This window comes from Abrus precatorius, unplaced genomic scaffold (assembly GCF_003935025.1).
Source record: "Abrus precatorius isolate BTA unplaced genomic scaffold, Abrus_2018 Scaffold4, whole genome shotgun sequence".
Lineage (NCBI taxonomy): Eukaryota > Viridiplantae > Streptophyta > Magnoliopsida > Fabales > Fabaceae > Abrus > Abrus precatorius.
Genome location: NW_020874384.1, coordinates 18,208,009 through 18,227,314, shown reverse-complemented (window position 1 = coordinate 18,227,314; position 19,306 = coordinate 18,208,009). Strand labels below are relative to the sequence as shown.

General features: G+C 33.1%; 3 protein-coding genes across 5 annotated transcripts; 1 reads left to right on the top strand and 2 right to left on the bottom strand.

Annotated features, from left to right (window-relative positions):
* Window positions 1-489: 489 nt before the first annotated feature.
* LOC113866358 (ferrochelatase-2, chloroplastic-like) lies at window positions 490-4,043 on the top strand. Of its 2 annotated transcripts, none has more exons than XM_027501242.1 (9): window positions 490-826; window positions 1,318-1,648; window positions 1,764-1,907; window positions 2,075-2,176; window positions 2,361-2,464; window positions 2,542-2,668; window positions 2,783-2,935; window positions 3,066-3,166; window positions 3,311-4,043. In XM_027501242.1, the coding sequence occupies exons 1-9, from the start codon at window positions 774-776 to the stop codon at window positions 3,624-3,626; spliced, it is 1,431 nt and encodes a 476-aa protein (XP_027357043.1). In that variant the 5' UTR covers window positions 490-773; the 3' UTR covers window positions 3,627-4,043. The 2 variants fall into 2 exon arrangements, with proteins under 2 accessions (XP_027357043.1, XP_027357044.1); XM_027501243.1 differs by having other exon boundaries at window positions 758-826; window positions 2,563-2,668; window positions 3,311-4,019.
* LOC113866357 (far upstream element-binding protein 2-like) lies at window positions 2,928-9,812 on the bottom strand. 2 transcript variants are annotated; one of them, XM_027501240.1, is made up of 6 exons: window positions 9,435-9,812; window positions 9,069-9,346; window positions 8,911-9,000; window positions 8,721-8,792; window positions 8,395-8,514; window positions 2,928-5,884 (listed from the first exon to the last, which is right to left on the bottom strand). In XM_027501240.1, exons 1-6 carry the CDS (start codon window positions 9,685-9,687, stop codon window positions 4,730-4,732), a joined length of 1,968 nt encoding a protein of 655 aa, XP_027357041.1. In that variant the 5' UTR covers window positions 9,688-9,812; the 3' UTR covers window positions 2,928-4,729. The 2 variants fall into 2 exon arrangements, with proteins under 2 accessions (XP_027357041.1, XP_027357042.1); XM_027501241.1 differs by lacking the exon at window positions 8,721-8,792 and having other exon boundaries at window positions 4,520-5,884; window positions 9,435-9,782.
* Window positions 9,813-11,000: 1,188 nt separating this feature from the next.
* LOC113865284 (NADH dehydrogenase [ubiquinone] iron-sulfur protein 7, mitochondrial) lies at window positions 11,001-13,701 on the bottom strand. The gene is made up of 2 exons (XM_027499740.1): window positions 13,164-13,701; window positions 11,001-11,564 (listed from the first exon to the last, which is right to left on the bottom strand). The coding sequence occupies exons 1-2, from the start codon at window positions 13,556-13,558 to the stop codon at window positions 11,330-11,332; spliced, it is 630 nt and encodes a 209-aa protein (XP_027355541.1). The 5' UTR covers window positions 13,559-13,701; the 3' UTR covers window positions 11,001-11,329.
* Window positions 13,702-19,306: the final 5,605 nt, after the last annotated feature.

Here is a 19,306-nt window from a genome sequence, read left to right as displayed (position 1 = left end):
TTTTTTTCACAATAATTACAATTTCAATTATCTTATTTAACATTTATTAATGCACTTTAGAGGTGTGATATCTAAAATATATTTTAGCCTCAAACTAAATTACAATAATGGAATATCTAAATGAATTTGACCTTTGACCCTACTTAATGTCCGAGAAATGGAATAATATACTTGTATAAAATAAGAAAACGGACAAGTTTCACTTTCAGCAAAATAAAACCCAAAAGGAAATTTTTTATATTTTCAAGGACTTAAATATTTTTTTCAAAGAATAAAGTAATTTTGAAGGTATTAAATTTAAAAAAATACCTTTTTAAGATATTAAATATATTTATTTTTTCATTTGACGCTTCTGTAATTTTATGTTTAAAAATTATTGAATATTTTATTTTAAATTTTTATAAAATATTAAGAAAAATAATATGAAAATGGGATTGATAAGAAATCTATATAAAAGGACAGAACAGAAAAAAGAAGTGAGAAATTTCTATGAAAGGACGAAGGGACCTAAACGTGGGTTGGCGTGCTCCAAATTTGGAACACGTAAACGTTGCTTTCATTATAAGGGGAGCATGGACTGATTCTCGGTTTGGTATTTGACTTATGAGTTGATTTGGCTTCAACTTCAACTTCGAATTCAACTTCGCCAACCAAACCAAACTTACAATAAATAATATATAATACGTTCACCTCAGAATCACGTTTCTATTCGTTCAACTTTCTTCGCCCATATACGCTTTTGGGGTTTGGATCCGAACTCAAGATTGTTCACCATGAACGCGATTTCCTCGTCTCCTCTTCCTTCGTCCTTTCCTAAATCCTCACCGTAAGCTTTCATCAACTTTTCTCCTTCTCGCATTCCCATTCTTTAGTTTCTTAATTTCATCGATTTTAGACCGGTTTCCTAAAACCTTTACCAAACCCTATTCATTTATGTGTCTCTTTCTATCTTTCATTTCTTGATTCGACTTTCCAGTTGGTTACTATAGTTATTAATGAATTTTGCCGCTTGAGTCGCATTATGTAGGTTTTGGTATAGGCGCGATCATATAGATTATTTATGGTTTTACTGTTGCGTAAAGTAAATATAGGATAAAGAAACACTCGGTTTTGCCTATTGTTGTGAGTTTTTGACAGTTATGAAAGTTATTGGGTAATGCTTCTGTTATGAAGTGGAATTGTGGAATTATAGAATTTGGCATAATATATCATTATTCTATTTTGTGATTATCTACCAGCAGCAAACCCTTGTTTTGGATTTGACACTGATAGGTGGAGAATACTAATGCTAATCAAAATTGCTTTCTTTACTGCCAGGTCATGTTCTGATATCCGAAGTTCTACCTATGTCACTTGCCATTCGGATTGTTGCAAGTCAACTTCTCAAGCATCTTTGTTTTTGTGTTCTAGCTCCACCTATAGAAAAAATGGAAAGCTTGGAGGACCATTGAGTTTGAATCCCTCTGGCAAGAGAAGCTTAGTTGGTCCAACATCATATTCCGTGGACACGAGTGTGTATGATGTGACTGCTTTAGAATCTCCTTCCCATGCTGTGGAAGAAAAAGTTGGCGTGCTGCTTCTCAATCTAGGAGGACCGGAGACTTTGAATGATGTTCAACCTTTTCTATTTAATCTTTTTGCCGATCCTGTATGTTTGTTTGTTTTTGTGCTTTTTATACTTTTTTCCCCCTGTTTGCATGAATTCCAAGCGTTAGTACTCTTTCTTATAATTTGCATTCTTATATTTTTTTGTATTGAGACAGGATATCATTCGTCTCCCGAGGTTGTTTCGGTTTCTCCAGCGACCATTGGCAAAATTAATTTCTGTACTTCGGGCTCCTAAATCCAAGGAAGGGTATGCTGCTATTGGTGGTGGCTCTCCTTTACGCAAAATTACAGATGATCAGGTGCACTTCAAATCTTTTGGTTTTCCCATTATATGCTGGGTGGTGCTCTTGTTTTCCTTAAAAGTAATGCTGTTTTGGATTTTTCCTGTTATACCAGAAAACGTTCTGTATATTGGTGGTTTAGGCTGGAACTAACAATGCTTTTCTGGTTTCTGTTGCTTGTGCAGGCACTTGCACTTAAAATGGCTTTGGAAGCAAAGGGCCTCTCTTCAAATATCTATGTTGGGATGCGGTACTGGTACCCGTTCACTGAAGAAGCAGTTGAGCAAGTAAGTTCTCATACTATTTGGTCAAGTGTAACCATTCTGCATTATTCTCGTCACACATCTATGCTTTCATTTCACAATTAAATGATATACATGAAGATTAATCATGAGTTAGATTATTTATTCTTAACTCCATTATATCACCTTAGAGTTGAGTCTAAAATGAAAAGCTTGTCTTGTGTGATAGATTAAGAGGGACAGCATAACAAGGCTTGTGGTACTACCCCTTTATCCTCAGTTTTCTATATCGACAACTGGGTCAAGCATCCGTGTTATCCAGGATATTTTCAGGTACTACTTTATTGGGTCTTTGTGAATGATCTTTAGTATTCAAAGATTTTTATTAAATAATGTTATTTATTTGCCAGGGAAGATGCTTATTTGTGTAGGCTTCCTGTTTCCATTATAAACTCATGGTATCAACGAGAAGGTTATATTAAGTCAATGGCTGACTTAATTGAGAAAGAGCTCCAGAGTTTTTCTGAACCTAAGGAGGTGGATTTATTTCTTGTATTGAATGCTTTCTACATGATTTTCACATTAAATGAAGTCATTGTGATGTATTTTACTGCAATCTGAACCATGGCATATCTTTTTTTTCTATATCAGGTAATGATATTTTTTAGTGCCCATGGTGTACCAGTCAGCTACGTTGAGGATGCTGGTGATCCGTACCGAGATCAAATGGAGGAGTGCATCTTCTTGATCATGAAAGAGTTGAAAGCTAGAGGAATTAGTAATGAGCACACTCTTGCTTATCAGGTTTGTTTTCGACATGCTTTTCTGACATCGAGTTAAATGGTGACTTCATGTTTAATTGCTAGCTTGTATTCTTGCTTTCTATGATGTTTTATTTTTCTCATATCATTTGTTTTGGTTGGCTGATTTCCAGAGTCGAGTGGGTCCTGTACAGTGGCTGAAACCGTATACAGATGAAGTTCTTGTTGAGCTAGGCCAAAAAGGTGTGAGGAGTCTTTTAGCTGTTCCAGTAAGGTACATTATTACTGTTCTTCCACTCTTGATGATTTAAATTCTAGACAGTAGCATATGGATATTCCAATTTGTTACTCGTTACTGTACTGTTGAAAGTTGTAAACATCCTTGAGAATGGAAGTAATCTTGTCTTCTTGTACCCAGTTTTGTGAGTGAGCATATTGAGACCCTTGAAGAAATTGACATGGAGTACAAGGAATTGGCCCTTGAATCTGGCATCAAGAATTGGGGTCGTGTTCCTGCCCTTGGTGTTAACCCTTCCTTTATTACAGATTTGGCAGATGCGGTAATAGAAGCTCTCCCATCGGCAAGAGCAATGTATGCACCAACCAGCACCTCTGAAGATGTTGATCATGACCCAGCTAGATATTTTATTAAGATGTTCTTTGGTTCAATCTTGGCATTTATCTTGTTCTTGTCACCAAAAATGATCATGGCATTCAGGAATCACGTCATTTAGAAAAATTAGGAACTGCTTGCTGATTTTGATCTGCAAGCTATATAGTTGAAGCTTTCGATAGCATTGTATACCTGGTCTTTTTGCCTTCATTTTACTCATTTCAACCTCAACAGTATACAACACAGATATAAAGAAGGGATTTTTTGCTCTTGATCATAATGGGAACTTGCACGCCGACTTTAGAGTATTCAAAGAAATAGTCACCAGCAATCAGTTCCAGAGCCAAGAGGCATTAACTCGATCACCTATAATAAACCTTGAACAAGTTGTTAATTTTTGTATACTATTTATTTACACCTTTCTACATTTCAATATCTGCTCAAACTGTTCAATTCTTATAAGTAGGGTTTAACTCGATTACCTATGATAAACGCTGAACAAGTTGGATTTTGTATACTATTTATTTACATCCTTTCTACATTTCAATTTCTTTATAAACTGTTTGATTCTTATTAAGTATTGGTTCAATAACCGTACGGAAAATTCATATGCGCAAGAATCTTTGATCGAAAATTTGCTATAAGACGTGATATCTTAAATCCCTAGAACGAAATAGAAAACCGAGGGTAGGATTTAGCACACGGACGTTTCATGAAATCAATATCAATATTCATGATTTACTTTATTTAAATTTCTTACCCCCTTCTCTAAGCCTGCCTTGTGTTACACTTGCAGAGAGTCGTTACTTATGGTATTTGAGCATCCTCCTCGTACACCCTCTGATAAAGGCAAAACGCAACAAGTGTACCGATTTCTCAACATTACATGTATTTTATATATATATATCATCCTGATAGTTTTCAAATGACGTCACTTTCTCCCAATTCCTTATTCCAAATAGTTATAAACAGATCAAAACCGAGTTTCGAATAAACTGGGTCGTGAAAAAATAACAAAGCCGAACTGCATGAGTCAATACAATTAATCAAATAACAGAAAGAAGGCAAGTCTGACATCCGATAAAATACAAGTAGAAAATTTCAATACACCAATGCTTCCATCTAAACAATGCAATGCTACAAAGTTGTCACTCCTACAATAGTAAATGGTAGAACATAATAAAACCAGCCCATAAGGGAGTAAAGAAACCAAACACAAAAATATCAACTCTGAGGTGATGCTTTAGCAACACCACTCTGTTGAACAGCCGGGGCAGGTGCACCATCATAGCTTCCACGACTATTTCCACCGGCATTACTATCACTAGTATATGCCGGAGTCTGAGTATAACCAGCACCATAAGAATTGTTACCATATGGAGGTGGTGCCTGACCATAACCAGGCTGACCACCCTGAGGAGTACCATATGATTGAGGACCATACCCTGGTTGCACTGCACCACCAAAACCAGATGGTGGGGCTCTTTGAGGGCCAGATTCCAGTTGAGCATACCCAGAAGGTGGAGGCTGGGCAGGATATGCTGATTGACCATAGCCTCCTGCTGTGCTGGGAGACTGTGACTGTCCATAAACAGGTGGATTGCCAGCTGGCTTTTGAGATTGAGGGGGTCCATAACCAGATCCATAACCAGACTGTGGTTGATTGCCATAAGCTGCTTGGGAGGTAGGGGGTATCCCATAACCTGACTGAGGAGTTCCTTGAGGTGGATAGTTGGCATTGTTTGAGCTTGGCTGTTGGCTGGTAGGATAACCTTGCTGTGCAATGGTAGACGGTGGGACGGATGGAGCTTGAGCTGAATCTCCCTGCGATGCATAGTTAGCAGTGTGGCCCTCTTGTGCTGGGTTACTCCCACTACCATATCCAGTAGCTGAGCCATAGCCTTGCTGCTGATCATATGACGGTGGCTGTCCATACCCTGATTGGGATGGTGCATTATATCCATTATACCCATCCTGAGCATAACCCTGTCCCTGTTGATTATAACCAGAGGAAGGCTGTTGACTGTAATTGTACGTGGACCCATCAGCTGAAGGGGCAGGACCCCCAGGATTTTGTGGTTGCTGTGCCTGTTGACTATAGTAATCATAACCACCAGAATGAGTAGACTGCTGGTGTGGTGCTGCAGTGGACTGGTCCCAACTTGTGGAATATCCACCAGATTGCTGGGGAGGATAGCCTGTGTATGGTGGCTGAGGCATGTTGTACTGGGGTGATGGACCAGTGTATGCTCCAGGTTGCACATAGCCATAACCAGGTTGTTGCATTGGAGCAACAGGCGGAGCCCAGTTAGAGGGTGGTCGAGATTGGTAACCTTGCTGAGGATATCCACCAGACATTGCTGGATTTCTAAGACGATTCTGCAGAGACAAATTGCAATCAAAATAAAAAGAATGAACTCCACCCTAGGTTCCAAATCATTCGAGTAGAGGAAGCAGCAAAAACACATGCATATAGAAAGGTTAAACGTACACAAATAAAAATCAACATATAAAGAACACAAGATAAAAGTTATTTGCCTTGCATTAACAAGATTCCATACAAGATCAAAAAGGGATATAAATACCTACATACCGTACTGGTTCGTGATATAACTGAGTTACTCCAGCAGAAGCACACCCTTCCCCTATTCGAATTGAATGGGTACAAAAAGGAAGTATAGACCATAGAAGCAGACATGCATACAATCTTTATTGCCGTAAAAAGGCACTCCACCATATATTATCTCAAAATATGCAGGATCTTATTCCAATTGTTAACATTATATATAATTCATGAGCATATTAATTAAACAAGATATTTCACACACCAGAAGATGAAGGAGAAATCATGAATGCAAATATACAGAACAGATGGTCAAGACAACTTCTCTTTGCTCCCAAATACATAGAAACTATCCTCTCAACCTTTCTTTCCTCAACCCAACCTAACAGGTTAACCTCAAAGGATTATCAAATAAAAGCACCAAAAAGTTAAATACAATTTTATTAAGGGGAGTTTAAACTTTAAAATAGGAGGAAGTTAAGTGGCATGATATAGCAAGGCAACAATGCCATGCATGAATTGAACAGGCCATTAAACACCTCAGAAACAACAGAAGATAACAGTAATCTTGGAATTGTTAGTTGAATGAAACAACCAAAAGATTTAAATATGGACAGAAATAATAGGATAGGCAAAAAAAGGTTAAGCACCTTGCAAAGGGCAAATTGCAGGTTATTACTATGCCAAATGTAAGTCCAGAATAAGACACAAGGATTAAATTTTTTTGAGTAATGAAACTAAAAAATACAAATGGCATAGTTGAAAAGGATTTCAATACAATAATTCAGTAACCAATCAAATGACACTTTACAGAGTCCAAAACATATTAATAGGAGACTTACTGCCCTTGATAATAAATATCAAAACTGAGATTTAGAACCATACCAGGGCATGCTGAAGGAAAACCAACAAAGGGATTCATGGTGGTGTGACCAATGGTCCAATAGAAACTATAACCCTACAATAGTCCCAATCACAAGATCAGTCATAGGATGCACAATTAATAAGCACATTCCATTGTCGAACAGGCTATAATCCCAATGAGTGTCCACTTGAACCCAAAATAATGTCATAATTACAGTAGCCTTCATGACCCCATGAACCTAAACCACAAAAGATGAAAGATCCACCTCACCAAAGCACAAGGCCAAGGGCAAAACTTTACCACAGGTAAAAGTAAGTCTTCGGAAGAGCTTTGTGTCTTGGACAGCAAAACAGAACTATCCAATTATAAATATATCCACCGATGTTCTCAATTCATGGATATGTAAAAATATACAATTACTATGGTGCATTATCTTAATTATATGGCAGGCTACAGACAAACAAAATAGACATTTATCAAGTCAGAATCAGAAAGACCCTGAAAGTTTATGACTACCCACCCACCTAGGCATAGACCAATCCAAAAAATACAGATTCATGCATGTTACTATTATATCAAGACCCTAATTGAACAAGATACCATACAGTTAACATGATGAAAATATAGTAAATAAGTGATGGCTACTGCAGTGGCTAGTCTCTATAATCAAATTTCCACTTGGCTAGCTGATGTAATTAGTCTGTAGAGCAATGGAGATTTTGCGCTCAAACATCATAATGGCCATTATCAATTCAATGTATCTTCTACCTATGTGCATTAAATTTACAGGAGCTCCAACTAAACAATATGAAACTGTTTTAGTTTTCTTCTGAGCATAGAATAATAAGTAACAGATACCCATCAAATATTGATGTATCACGCACTGTGAAAGGACACTTGTCAGAGACATCAATATCTTAAGCTATGAAGAAAGCACTACTTCCTAATACCTACACCTAGAGCTAAAATGTTTTGGCCCAACATTAACACATCCTGAACATACAGGAGTTTACTAATAATGGTCACAATACGATGCATTATAACTGATGAGATCAAGGAATTAATAAACATGGAATGAATAAAAATCATTTATGCCAACTAAATTAAAAGCCATCATAAAATTTACCGAAATCATTTTTTCTGCCCCTGCAAATGAACTTGGTAAGAGAGAGAGGCCAAAAATCATGCAACATATCAAGGATTCATCCAAAACAGTAAACAAAAACGCAGCATAGGCATACAGTATTCATCAGTATTCATCTAACAATCACATTAAGCAAGGACAAAAATTAACCTAGTTTGATCAAACTCAATCATTTTAAAAGATAATTAGACTTTAAAAGGTACAAAACACAAAGCCTAGTTGAAAATCCATAATTTAAAATTTAAACTAGACTTGGCACAAGGCAGGAAAAACATGCTATGCCAAATGAAACAAAAAAGAGGTGTCCTTAAACATACCTCACCACTGATGACTTGATTAACCAACTGCTTTGCAGATTCAATCTGCTCCGGAGTCCCATCAATTTTTACTGTTCTTTCTGTTGACGTGTCACCTGGGGGGAGATGCAGAGGTATCACCTGAAAAATATACAATATTAATGAAACGTATCAAAAAATAGGAATTTCAAGTCTTGAGAGTCAGATATTATCTCAGCCTACTTTCTAATTAATAGTAACACGGCAGTAAAAGCCCACATCCCAACTTAAGCTAACTATGATTTATTAAGTATATCAAGCGCAAAATGTAGACAACAATACACTATTCACTAATTATAAGTGAAAACCTGAATTCTTGCTCCAGTTGAACCTTGCATATTCTTTATTGTTTCTCCTCCTTTACCAATTATAAGGCCAACCTAAAGATGCACCCAACAATCGGTATCAACCCAAACAGATAAAAAAATAATACACCAATCACTTAAAACACTTTACAAATCATAATCTAGTAGCCTAGTACATATATCCTTGCCACACCTTATTATTTGGGATTTTCATAACAAATTCATCAGACCCAGCTTGCCCAGTCAATCTTCGTGCAACAATGCCCGAACCCCCAGCTTCAGCCTGGTACAAAAACAATGCATGTCAGTAACATTTAAATCATTTAATGCAAAGATAATAGCGCGACAAACCTCAGCAAGAACTTCGTTGATGAGCTTCTCAGCAGAGGCAATAGCCTCAGGAGTACCCATAAGCTCAACCATCCTAGTCGAAGAATTAGGGTCAGCGTCCATATCACGTGTAACCTGGATTTTAGCCCCAGACTGCAACTGCAGATACTTAATAGTGTCTCCACCTTTGCCAATGATAACACCCACCCTACCATTAGGTATGTCTATCTTCTTGCTCGTACCTTGATGCCCATAAGAGACAGGAGCAGCAGAAGGAGCTGAATACTGAGGCTTTGCATCTGTATTCACCAAAATCACAAGTTCAAAACCCTAACACAAAAAGGGAAAAGTGAAGAATGGAGGAGAAAGAGTGACGTAGTTAGTCACCAAGGGAATCGAAGCCGGTGGGAGGGGCACCGTTGTCGGGTTTGGGGCGTTTAGCGTCGAGAGGAGGAGCACCACTGAGGAGGCGAGCGGCGACTTCTTGAGCACGCTGTTTGGCGAGTTCGATGCCGGTGGCAGGTGAAGGAGGAGAGAGAGGGGCGGAGAAACCGGTGGGCCTGTGGGTGGATTGGTCTTCATACTTGCGCTTAAGGGGCGCAGAGTCGGTTCCTGATGAGTACTGTGCTTCTTCCGCCATCGCCACAAACCCTAGGTGACAGGGTTGATTTGGGTGTGTGTTATTTATAGGAGTGGAAGTGGAGTGGCTAGTTAAGTTGACTCCTGCTCCTACGATTCCTTCCAGTTGGAGAGATCAGATATTTTGCTTCGCTTTGTGTTTTTCTATGTAATAAGTAAGGCTGCCTTTTCGTGTGCAGTTTAATTATTAATAATATTTTTATTATTATGCGAAAGTTTATTTGTCAGTTTATCTGTGTTTGTTTGCTAGTTTTTTTTTTTTTATGAATTTTATTAAAATAAACGGCCTAAAAGTATAATTAGACTTTATAAATGCAATTCTTACTAAAACTTTGTAAATTCAAGCTCAACCCAATGTCATTCAAATTAAAAGCAGTTAGTATTGAATTTTTTTTTAAGGAAGTAGTAAATAAAGTTCAAACTGCATAGTTAAAGCTATTTCAAATAATCAGTAATCTCACCCATGAGCCATTTAATTATTATATCTTGTTTTATATTCGAACAACTTAAAGAAAATTTACACAGTATCATAATCAGTATTTTTCAAGTTACAAAATAATATAGTTACTTTTATTATAATTTATTTTGTGACTCTATTGAAGATATTTTATTTTATCTCTTCAACTCATTCTTTATTAAAACACATTTCAATCGTTCGTAACAAGACAAATGCTAATCAAGAATCAAAAGTGTACAAATTTTATTCAAAAACATTATTAATGCATTTTCTTCATAAATTTTAATATTTTTTGTATTTTTTTTTAAACCATTATCATAGGGCCCTTATAAACCGAGTGAACAAGATCTTAAAAAAAATCATAAACTAAATTAAAAATGACAAACTTATAAAGAATATCATTACTTGGTTGGAGAGCTTTATCGCTTATGATAATCTTACTCAAATCAACTCAGATTAATCTTAAAATAATAATACGTAATATAGAGAATAATGAAAAGATCGAACTTTCCATCAACTCGGTTTTGTCTTTTTGGGGGGGCTCCGTGGCGGGTAGTTTGAAAGGGAAATGGGGGCGCCTTACCACGCGAATAACTAAAAAAGATCGAATGGTCTTGAGATAATGGTCGTTCAGAAGTGGAGGCAGTGGATGACGGGTATAAGAGATTGAACCTTGGTGGGATATCTCAAGCTTGTTTCTTAAAGTGCTCTTGACTGTGTCGAAGTAGTCTGATAAGCATCTCAAAATACACACACACACACACGCAGGTATACTGATTTCATCGCGATAAAAAGAATTTTTAATGGTAAAAACAAACATATAAATGCGAAAGGGGGTGCGGAACGTTCAGAGTATGGAAGAAACCATCAGTTCAAATTATTTATTCAAACGCCATTAATAAGCGGGCGAAATTGGTCCGACATAAAAACATAACTTACAAACCAAACATGTCTTGTCTTGTATAAGTCCCAGGTACAGATGAAGCATTAACAACTAAGAAACACTATTCTTCCAAGCGACATAAAGCCCCGTAAAAGCAGCAGAAAGAACATTCAGAAACTTTGATATGGTAATGTATCAACACAATCCCCACCAAACATGAGCGGGCACTTTTCAGCAAGGTAAACCACCATGAATTGCTTATTGTAAGATAGCTTGGCTGCCAAGAAATAAACTTAATCGGCCTCACTTTGTCCACCAATGGAGGAAGTCTTTGCGCCTATTGATCTTCTTCTGCAGCTGTAGAAGTCCATACAGCAAAGCCTCAGCAGTTGGTGGACAGCCTGGAACATATATGTCAACAGGAACAATCCTGTCACATCCCCGAACAACGGAGTAAGAGTAATGGTAGTATCCTCCTCCATTAGCACAACTTCCCATTGAGATGACCCATCTAGGCTCAGGCATTTGGTCATAAACCCTGTAACAATTTTTCAGTATCAAGTAAAAAATTGTAAATTTTAGTTAACTTAATTTGGCCAAGTGTGAGACAGAACATGAATCAAGTTCCAAGATAACAACAACAATAGTAGTAGTAATAATAAAATAATATTAATATTAATACTAACAATTATGGAAACTTAGAATCACATGGAAGGGAGACAGAAAAAAGTATGAAAATTAATTACTAATGTGTAATACACATCTATTGTGGAAAAATTCCTACACCAAGTAGATAAGCCGTTACAGTGGACTTCACTATCAGCTTAAAGATAAATGTTTGTCAAGATTGTAGAGAGCATTAAGACCACAAAAGAAAAAATTCCGACAGTTGAAACTAAAAAGATGCAGGGTCCTACAAGTTGAATTGCAAGCTGAGTAATGTTCAGGATCAAAACTAGTAAATGATATAATGATGGATAAAGATGAGCAACCTAGAATATTGTATTATAATATATAAGAATAAGAATTAAGAAACGTGACATGCTCTCATACTCTTTATGTAACAACAGAAGCAAATTAAAACCTTTTTTAGTTTCACAACATAACTCGGAAAGTTCACCCCTCTCACAGCACAACATAGTCATTATCCATAGAAGAAGCTCTTTGGCTCTTTTGACCTGCGGTATCATTCAACTTAAATGATATCTATAACAACATTCAAACAATGGAGGAAGCCTCTCTGTTAGCCACCCACCTATCACTTGTGCGTTAATTAGGAAGACAGGCAAGGGAAAGCACTTGGAGGCAACAAGGGAAATAAGAACGGGGAATAAGTATGGGCAAATGAATTGCAACAATCTGCACACATGCAAGGTGGGGCCATGTACCTGATTCTGTTAGGAAGAGAAGAGGCAAGCAAGGTTCAAGTAAGGAATGGCAAGGTAGGATTTTAGGAAACAGGCCATTCAAAGAGTCTACAGACTACAGTGTCTCGTCAATTTCCTTTTCTGTTTCAGTTTTTATCTTCAGTATTTCATAATCCTTATCCAATACTGTTATCAACATTAGCAGAATAATGAACTCAACGAGATTTCTTTGATTAAAACAAGGTCCAAGTTCCAGATTCTTATCAGTACAGAACTTAAAGAAACCTATTATTACAACACCGAACCGAGAATTGATTAAAACAAACAAAACACATTATCATTTGCTTGATAAATCTAGAGGATTATTGGTTTTCCCCTCTGATGTACAATTTAGCCTCAGGAATCCTCAATTAACAGACCTTCACCTTGCTGAACACAGCACAATTTATCATCGGAGTTTCCTCAACAACAATATAACAGCCTCAGAAGAAGAAAAAAACGAAAGCATTGACAGCATATCAAGTCAAATTGGAATATTATTTAACCACCACGCGCTACAGAAGAAAGAATCTTAAGGTTCATTCAAGAGGAAGGAAGACGAGGCAAACCAATCCATACAAAATATTATTTAACCACTCAAATTTATCACAAACAAAGCAAATCATTCCATCGACTGAGGCATGTGATTGTAAATCTACGGGAACAGAGAGAAGAATTAAACGGAAAAAATAATAGGTAAGTAAGAACCCTAGAAAGGGAGAGAAGAGTACTTGCGAAGAGCAGGGGCCATCTTGTTGGTGAGAGTGCCGGCAACAATCATGCAGTCAGATTGGCGAGGGCTGGGCCTGAAAATGATGCCGAAGCGATCGAGATCGTAACGGGCAGCACCGGTGTGCATCATTTCGACGGCGCAGCATGCGAGACCGAAGGTCATGGGCCAGATGGAACCACGGCGGGCCCAATTCATGAGATCGTCCACCTTAGAGATAACGTACTCCGCCGCCTTGGATACGCCGGCGGGAGAGGAGGCGGATGGGGGCGGTGGCGGAGCATAGGGGGTGGGTGTGGATGCGGACAGAGAAGGAAGGGTTGTGTGGAGGGAAAGTACCCGTTGAGGTGAGAGGAGTTGAGGGAAGCGTGACGAAGCTCGATTGAGAAGAGCCATCTATGATGCTTATGATGATGGTGGTAGTAGCCAGAGAGAACGAGGGAATTGTCCCGTAGCTTCGAGTTACCCCTTCCCCCTCTTTCCACTGCTTATGGTCAAGCGGTCAAGCCAAACTGACTTTCCTTGTTTCTTTTCTTTTTTACATATACATGTAAAAAAAAATACAGAAAGAAAAAAAAATGTTATTTTTTTTTATTTTGGTTTGTATTTGAAAAAGTATATAAGCGTGTGTTTGGATCAGTTCGTTTTGAAAAATATATATTGATTTTTGGTCGAAATTTAAAAAATCAATATTTTTAAAATAGTTATTCTCAGAATTAACTTTAAAAAAGTGTTTATAAATTAGTTCTTGTTGGTTTATAAGTCATAACAACGTAAAAAAAAAATTACAGAAGAATGAAAATAATAATAATAATATATCAGGTTTAAGAATTAAAATATATAGATTTTTTATATAAGAATTAAAATGAAGTATCAATATTTTGTGTATACATCTTGATATAAAAGAATATTAAATATGGAATTAAATTTAATGCTATTATAATATTATAACAATATAAACAATGAAAATAAAAAAATATTTAACTACCTTAATTTTTATCTTCTGGGTAAATAGATGTTTTAAATTTTATCTTTTTTGTAATTAGATACCTTAAAAAATTCAATTAATTATTGAACTTCACTGGTCTTACAAATACACATCTTAAACTTTATATATTATTCCAATTTATCCTTAAATTTTATTTTATTTTATAAATAACCAAATTTGTAAATTAGGTTAGAATTAAACTTCTAATGAAAAAAATTAATCATTTGTTTATCTTAAAACTCAATCATTTATTAACTTTTTTGTATTATATTTTTTTAAAGCGCCATTGTAAATCTAAGACGTATTTTTTTACTTTGTTTTCTTTCTCAAAACTATTTATATTATTATTATTATTACTATTATTATTATATATGTCCTTTTTCCTTTTTTTATCAGTTTTAGTGCTTTTAAAGAAAAATATAATTATTATTCCGTGACTAATTTATTATATATATATATATATATATATAATCATAAAAATGTTAAAATTCATTAAGCTGTGAAAATCTATCACTCACGAGGCAAACTTATCACTAGGTGCTCCTTGGAAGGTCTTGTAATCTACAAGAATTCCACGTCCAGAAAAACAAAGGAAAAATCAATAAAATGTGCAGTGGATTTTTCTAATTGAATTAATTCAAATTCCTTCAATAAAGTATAAGATTAAAACTTTAAATTTTGATATTTTTAATCACGTTCGAATAATTTTGATTAAATTTTATGCGAGTTAAAAATTAAGCATTTTATCCAATTCTTTAAACTTATTACTCTCAATCGATGAACGAGTCAAATATCTCATTTTACTAACTATACACTGATCATGTGTACATTAAGTATTGTGCACGTAGCCAGTAAAACAATAAAAATGTAAATAAAAGTCATAGTAGCTTTAGATTTCTTCCGTACTGATCATTTTACTAACTATACGCCGATCATTCCAGACCACACATATTGAAGAAGCTCAATGCTCTGCAATACTTGTTTGCATGTCTAAAGTTTGTCGTTAAAATCAAACTAATTGTTATGCATTTCTTGCTCAATCACTCACGTAAAGACAATGATAAAAACTCCTTCTAAAAAGCAATGTAAATACTTACACAGGAGAAGAAAAACTTCGTTTGTTTTAAATAAACACTCTCACCGCTCAAGAGTCTCTCCGTATCGAAACACTGCTGCTAGACTTCAGATTTCGAACAAAACTTAAATGTCAAATAAAGAATAAAAACTACTTTTAAATACTGAAATTTAAGATTAAAATTAACAATATTTTAAAAATATATTTTGTTAATCTTAACTTTAAATTTAAGCATCCATAAATAAAAAAAATTTATAAAAAAATACACAATTATTATATTGAAGTCATAAAAATATAATAAATATTTTTTTAATAAAATTTTACTATTATTAACTATTTATTTTTAACTCTTAATTAATTTTAAGTATTTATAAATAAATAAAAATTATAAAAAAAATATAAAATTATTATATTAAAATTATAAAATATAATAAATATTTTTTAATAAAAATTTATGATTATTAATTGTTTACCCTTTACCTTTAAGGCTTTAACTACCGGCGTGTGAAGTTGCTCAGTTTCCACAAAAGAGTATTCGCCCATCGGGATTGGGTTTTAATAAATGTTCACAAAAGTCACAGGTAACAGCTTGTTGAAATCTGCAACCTGGATCTGCCTACTCTGAGATCGCCACCGTGCTGATTTTGAGCGATTCCACTGGGACTTTTTATTATTTTAAAGCACTTTTAATGATATCAGTTCTAAAAATTTGTTAATTAATGGACCCTGATTAATAATTTAAAAAAATATATATACTTAAATGTATATTAAAAGTTTTGACTTTATCAATCTATAACTCTAAGACACTTAGTTATAAAAAAATTATTAAAAAGCATATTAAAATTATGAAAGTGAGTATTTTTGCATTTTTAATAAAAAATGTATTTTAATATTTAAATAATATCCTAAAAACACTTATTAGAATTTTCTAAAATATTAAAATGGGTGTTCCTTTTTTTGTGTATAAAAATTATTCTCTTGAGATTAAAAAAAAAATCACGTAAATTACTTGAATTTCTCCTAGCAAAAATATTCTTCATACGCAATGATAGTGTATTTTTAAAAAGTATTATAATTTTATTGTCTAAAGTATAAAAGTATAATATTTTTAAAAAAAATTGTACTTAATGCACTTAGGAGTTAGGACGCTAATTTAAAAAAAATTAAATATAAATACATCATTAAGAATTACATTTAAATATATTCAAAATTATAAGAGAACGTGCATTAATAATACTGATATTTCTATTTACACTGAATAAGTATCCTTATATTAAATTTAATTTTAATTAAATATCTAGTTAAAAATTATATCATATAAATATTTTAAAATTTAATAACATTTATAAATTTTAAAATATAAATATTATAACTATTAATTATTACTATTTTTGTATTAAATAAAATTTTAAAATAAAAAAATTAATTATTTATATTTTCCATGTGCAAAATTTATTTATTTATTTTAAATAAATAACTGTGCATGTATAAATAATTATTTGAGTAGAAAGAATGAGAGACATAAAGAAACATATTATTAGTTTCCAAATTTCCGTAAACTTGTTTCTTCCGGAGTGAGTGAACGTTTTCTTCATTTTATAGGTAGATATATCCTTTTAGAATAAAAACAATAACTGTCAGCAAAATTTTGTTAAAAGGTCGTCTCGTTTAAGTTTTTGATCTCATTAAATTATAAGATGTTTATAGTTTTAAATTTGTGGCTGTAATGCGGACATAATTGTTTGGTTTAAAAACGTTCCTCGTTCTAAATCATTTATTAAGATAAGATATTTAAAAAACAAAAATAGAAAAGAATGATGCCTTAAAATATATATTCTATATTTTATTTTTTCACTAACAACATATGTGTCAATTTAGTGCGTGTATGTATAACATGAAAAATAACGTTTTATGACGTCATTTTTGCTTGAAGAAGGAAATATTCAATCTTGTTAAAGCGAAATTACACTTAAAATGTTTTTTGTTTTTACGTTGTTACTCAGTTGTTGCTTATGACAACAATTTATAGTAATAGTTATTTATTTTCTGATTGGTTGTTAATTGAACTATCGCAAACAATGTTTTTAGAAGAAAAAAAAAAGGGACAACATATTTTTTAATAATATGATTTTAACAATTTATTCATAATATAAACCCCAACACTCCAATTGAAGCCGTTTTTCAATTAAATATTTTTTTGGTCTTTTTAACCTATCAATTCATATAAATTAATGTTATATTATATTTTATTAATTATTTAATAAAAATAAAGATAAGCCAAAACATTGATAAGCTATTTCATATAAATCAATGTTACGTCAAAGTTATGTTATAGTTTTTAGTATTGATATTTTCATTAAAATGTATAAAATATAAAATATCACAAAGTTTAATTTAGCAATAACATTAAATATTATAATTTTAATAGAAAATGATTATTTATTAGTTTTTATTTTGTATTTCTGACCACACCTTAAATATATATATTTTAATGTTATTAATTTAGTAAACAATTAATTATACCTATAACTGATAGTGTTATTTCATCGTATAACCACACAATCACGATGTTTCATCTTGGGTGCTGTGGTTGCTAGGGACTAGAGTAGATACCTAACCTGAGTCTGTGTCTTTGATTAATTACAAATAATAATATAATCGTATCCAATATCTTTCCAAATTCCAAAATTTCTTAGGAATTAAATGTACATTCAAATAAAAATGGGCCCTATAATGTATGCTCGTTTTCAACTAAACAAAATGGACAATGTAGTCGCTCAGCAAAAAATAAATAAAAATGGACAATGTAGTCAGTCATAAAGATAAACAATTTTTTTTATTACTTTTAGCGTTTAAGTTTGAATTTAAGTATTTTAAAATAGTAAATATTTGTTTACACAAATAAAGTACTTACTATACTTTAATATTTTTAATGTAATAAATATTTTAATAAAAAATATGGTTTTTAATGCTTAACTTTAATCTTAAAAACAAATGTTAATAAAATTTAAACAAAATGCACGTTGTTTGATGTGATAATACTGCTATTCAATTGCGTATAACGTGTTTAAAAATTTGACTATGATAAAACCTAATAAATTTTATTCTTATTAGCATAAATAACCCACATTTGAGTGATGTGTTTTTTACGTATATAAAATGTATCTTATTTAATATTTGTTAAAAACAATAACATAAACTGTAATTGCGATGATTTATTTATATATCTCGAGTAATGTATTGAAATATTTCACTTTGAAAAATATCTTTTTAAGGAGTTGAGACAGATTTACCTAATGGAGATAATTTAGTTGAATAAATTTTATAATCAATAAAATAAACTTTCAATTAACTTAAACACACTTGTATCTCAAACTTGAATGACATAGCTTGTATTATTCTTGGGCTCCATATGCACTGGCGACAACAAATGATACTACTAATTTGTTATTTGTGGTTCTTCACGAATCACGACGATCCCATCTCTCAGTCGGATTCCCTTGAGAATGAAAGCTACGATGAAAAAGGAGAACAAAAACTTAAAATTTGCAAATTTATAAAATAAATATTTTTGAATGTTTTTAAAGTTTCTAAAACATTAAGAACATTTTAATACTAAAAAATTGTAAATTTTTAAAAAGACATAAATCAATTTTAGATGTTGCTAATAAAAAAAATGCTTTAGCTCTTTTTCCCACTCCTAATAACCTGTCTATTTATTTTTTAGTGCAATGTAATTTTTTATGCGTATTTTTCTTCTCACGTGATTATAAGTTTTTGGTTTTCCCATCACGCGAGACACAATTTTATGTTTTTTATATAGTTAAAGTAATACTTAATTTTAATTAAACATAATAAAATTATAATTTTTTATATTATCGTTTAATCATAAATTGTTATATAAAAAAATTTTAACGATTAATTTAAAGATTAAATCTACCAATTTAGTTAACTAATGGTGCAAATTTTTTTACATTAACAATATTTAAAATTAATATTATAAAATATTTTAAAATCATTTTAAAATAAAAAATTCAAAATAAAAGCAAACCTTATTAAACATGTGGGAGTATAGAAATAT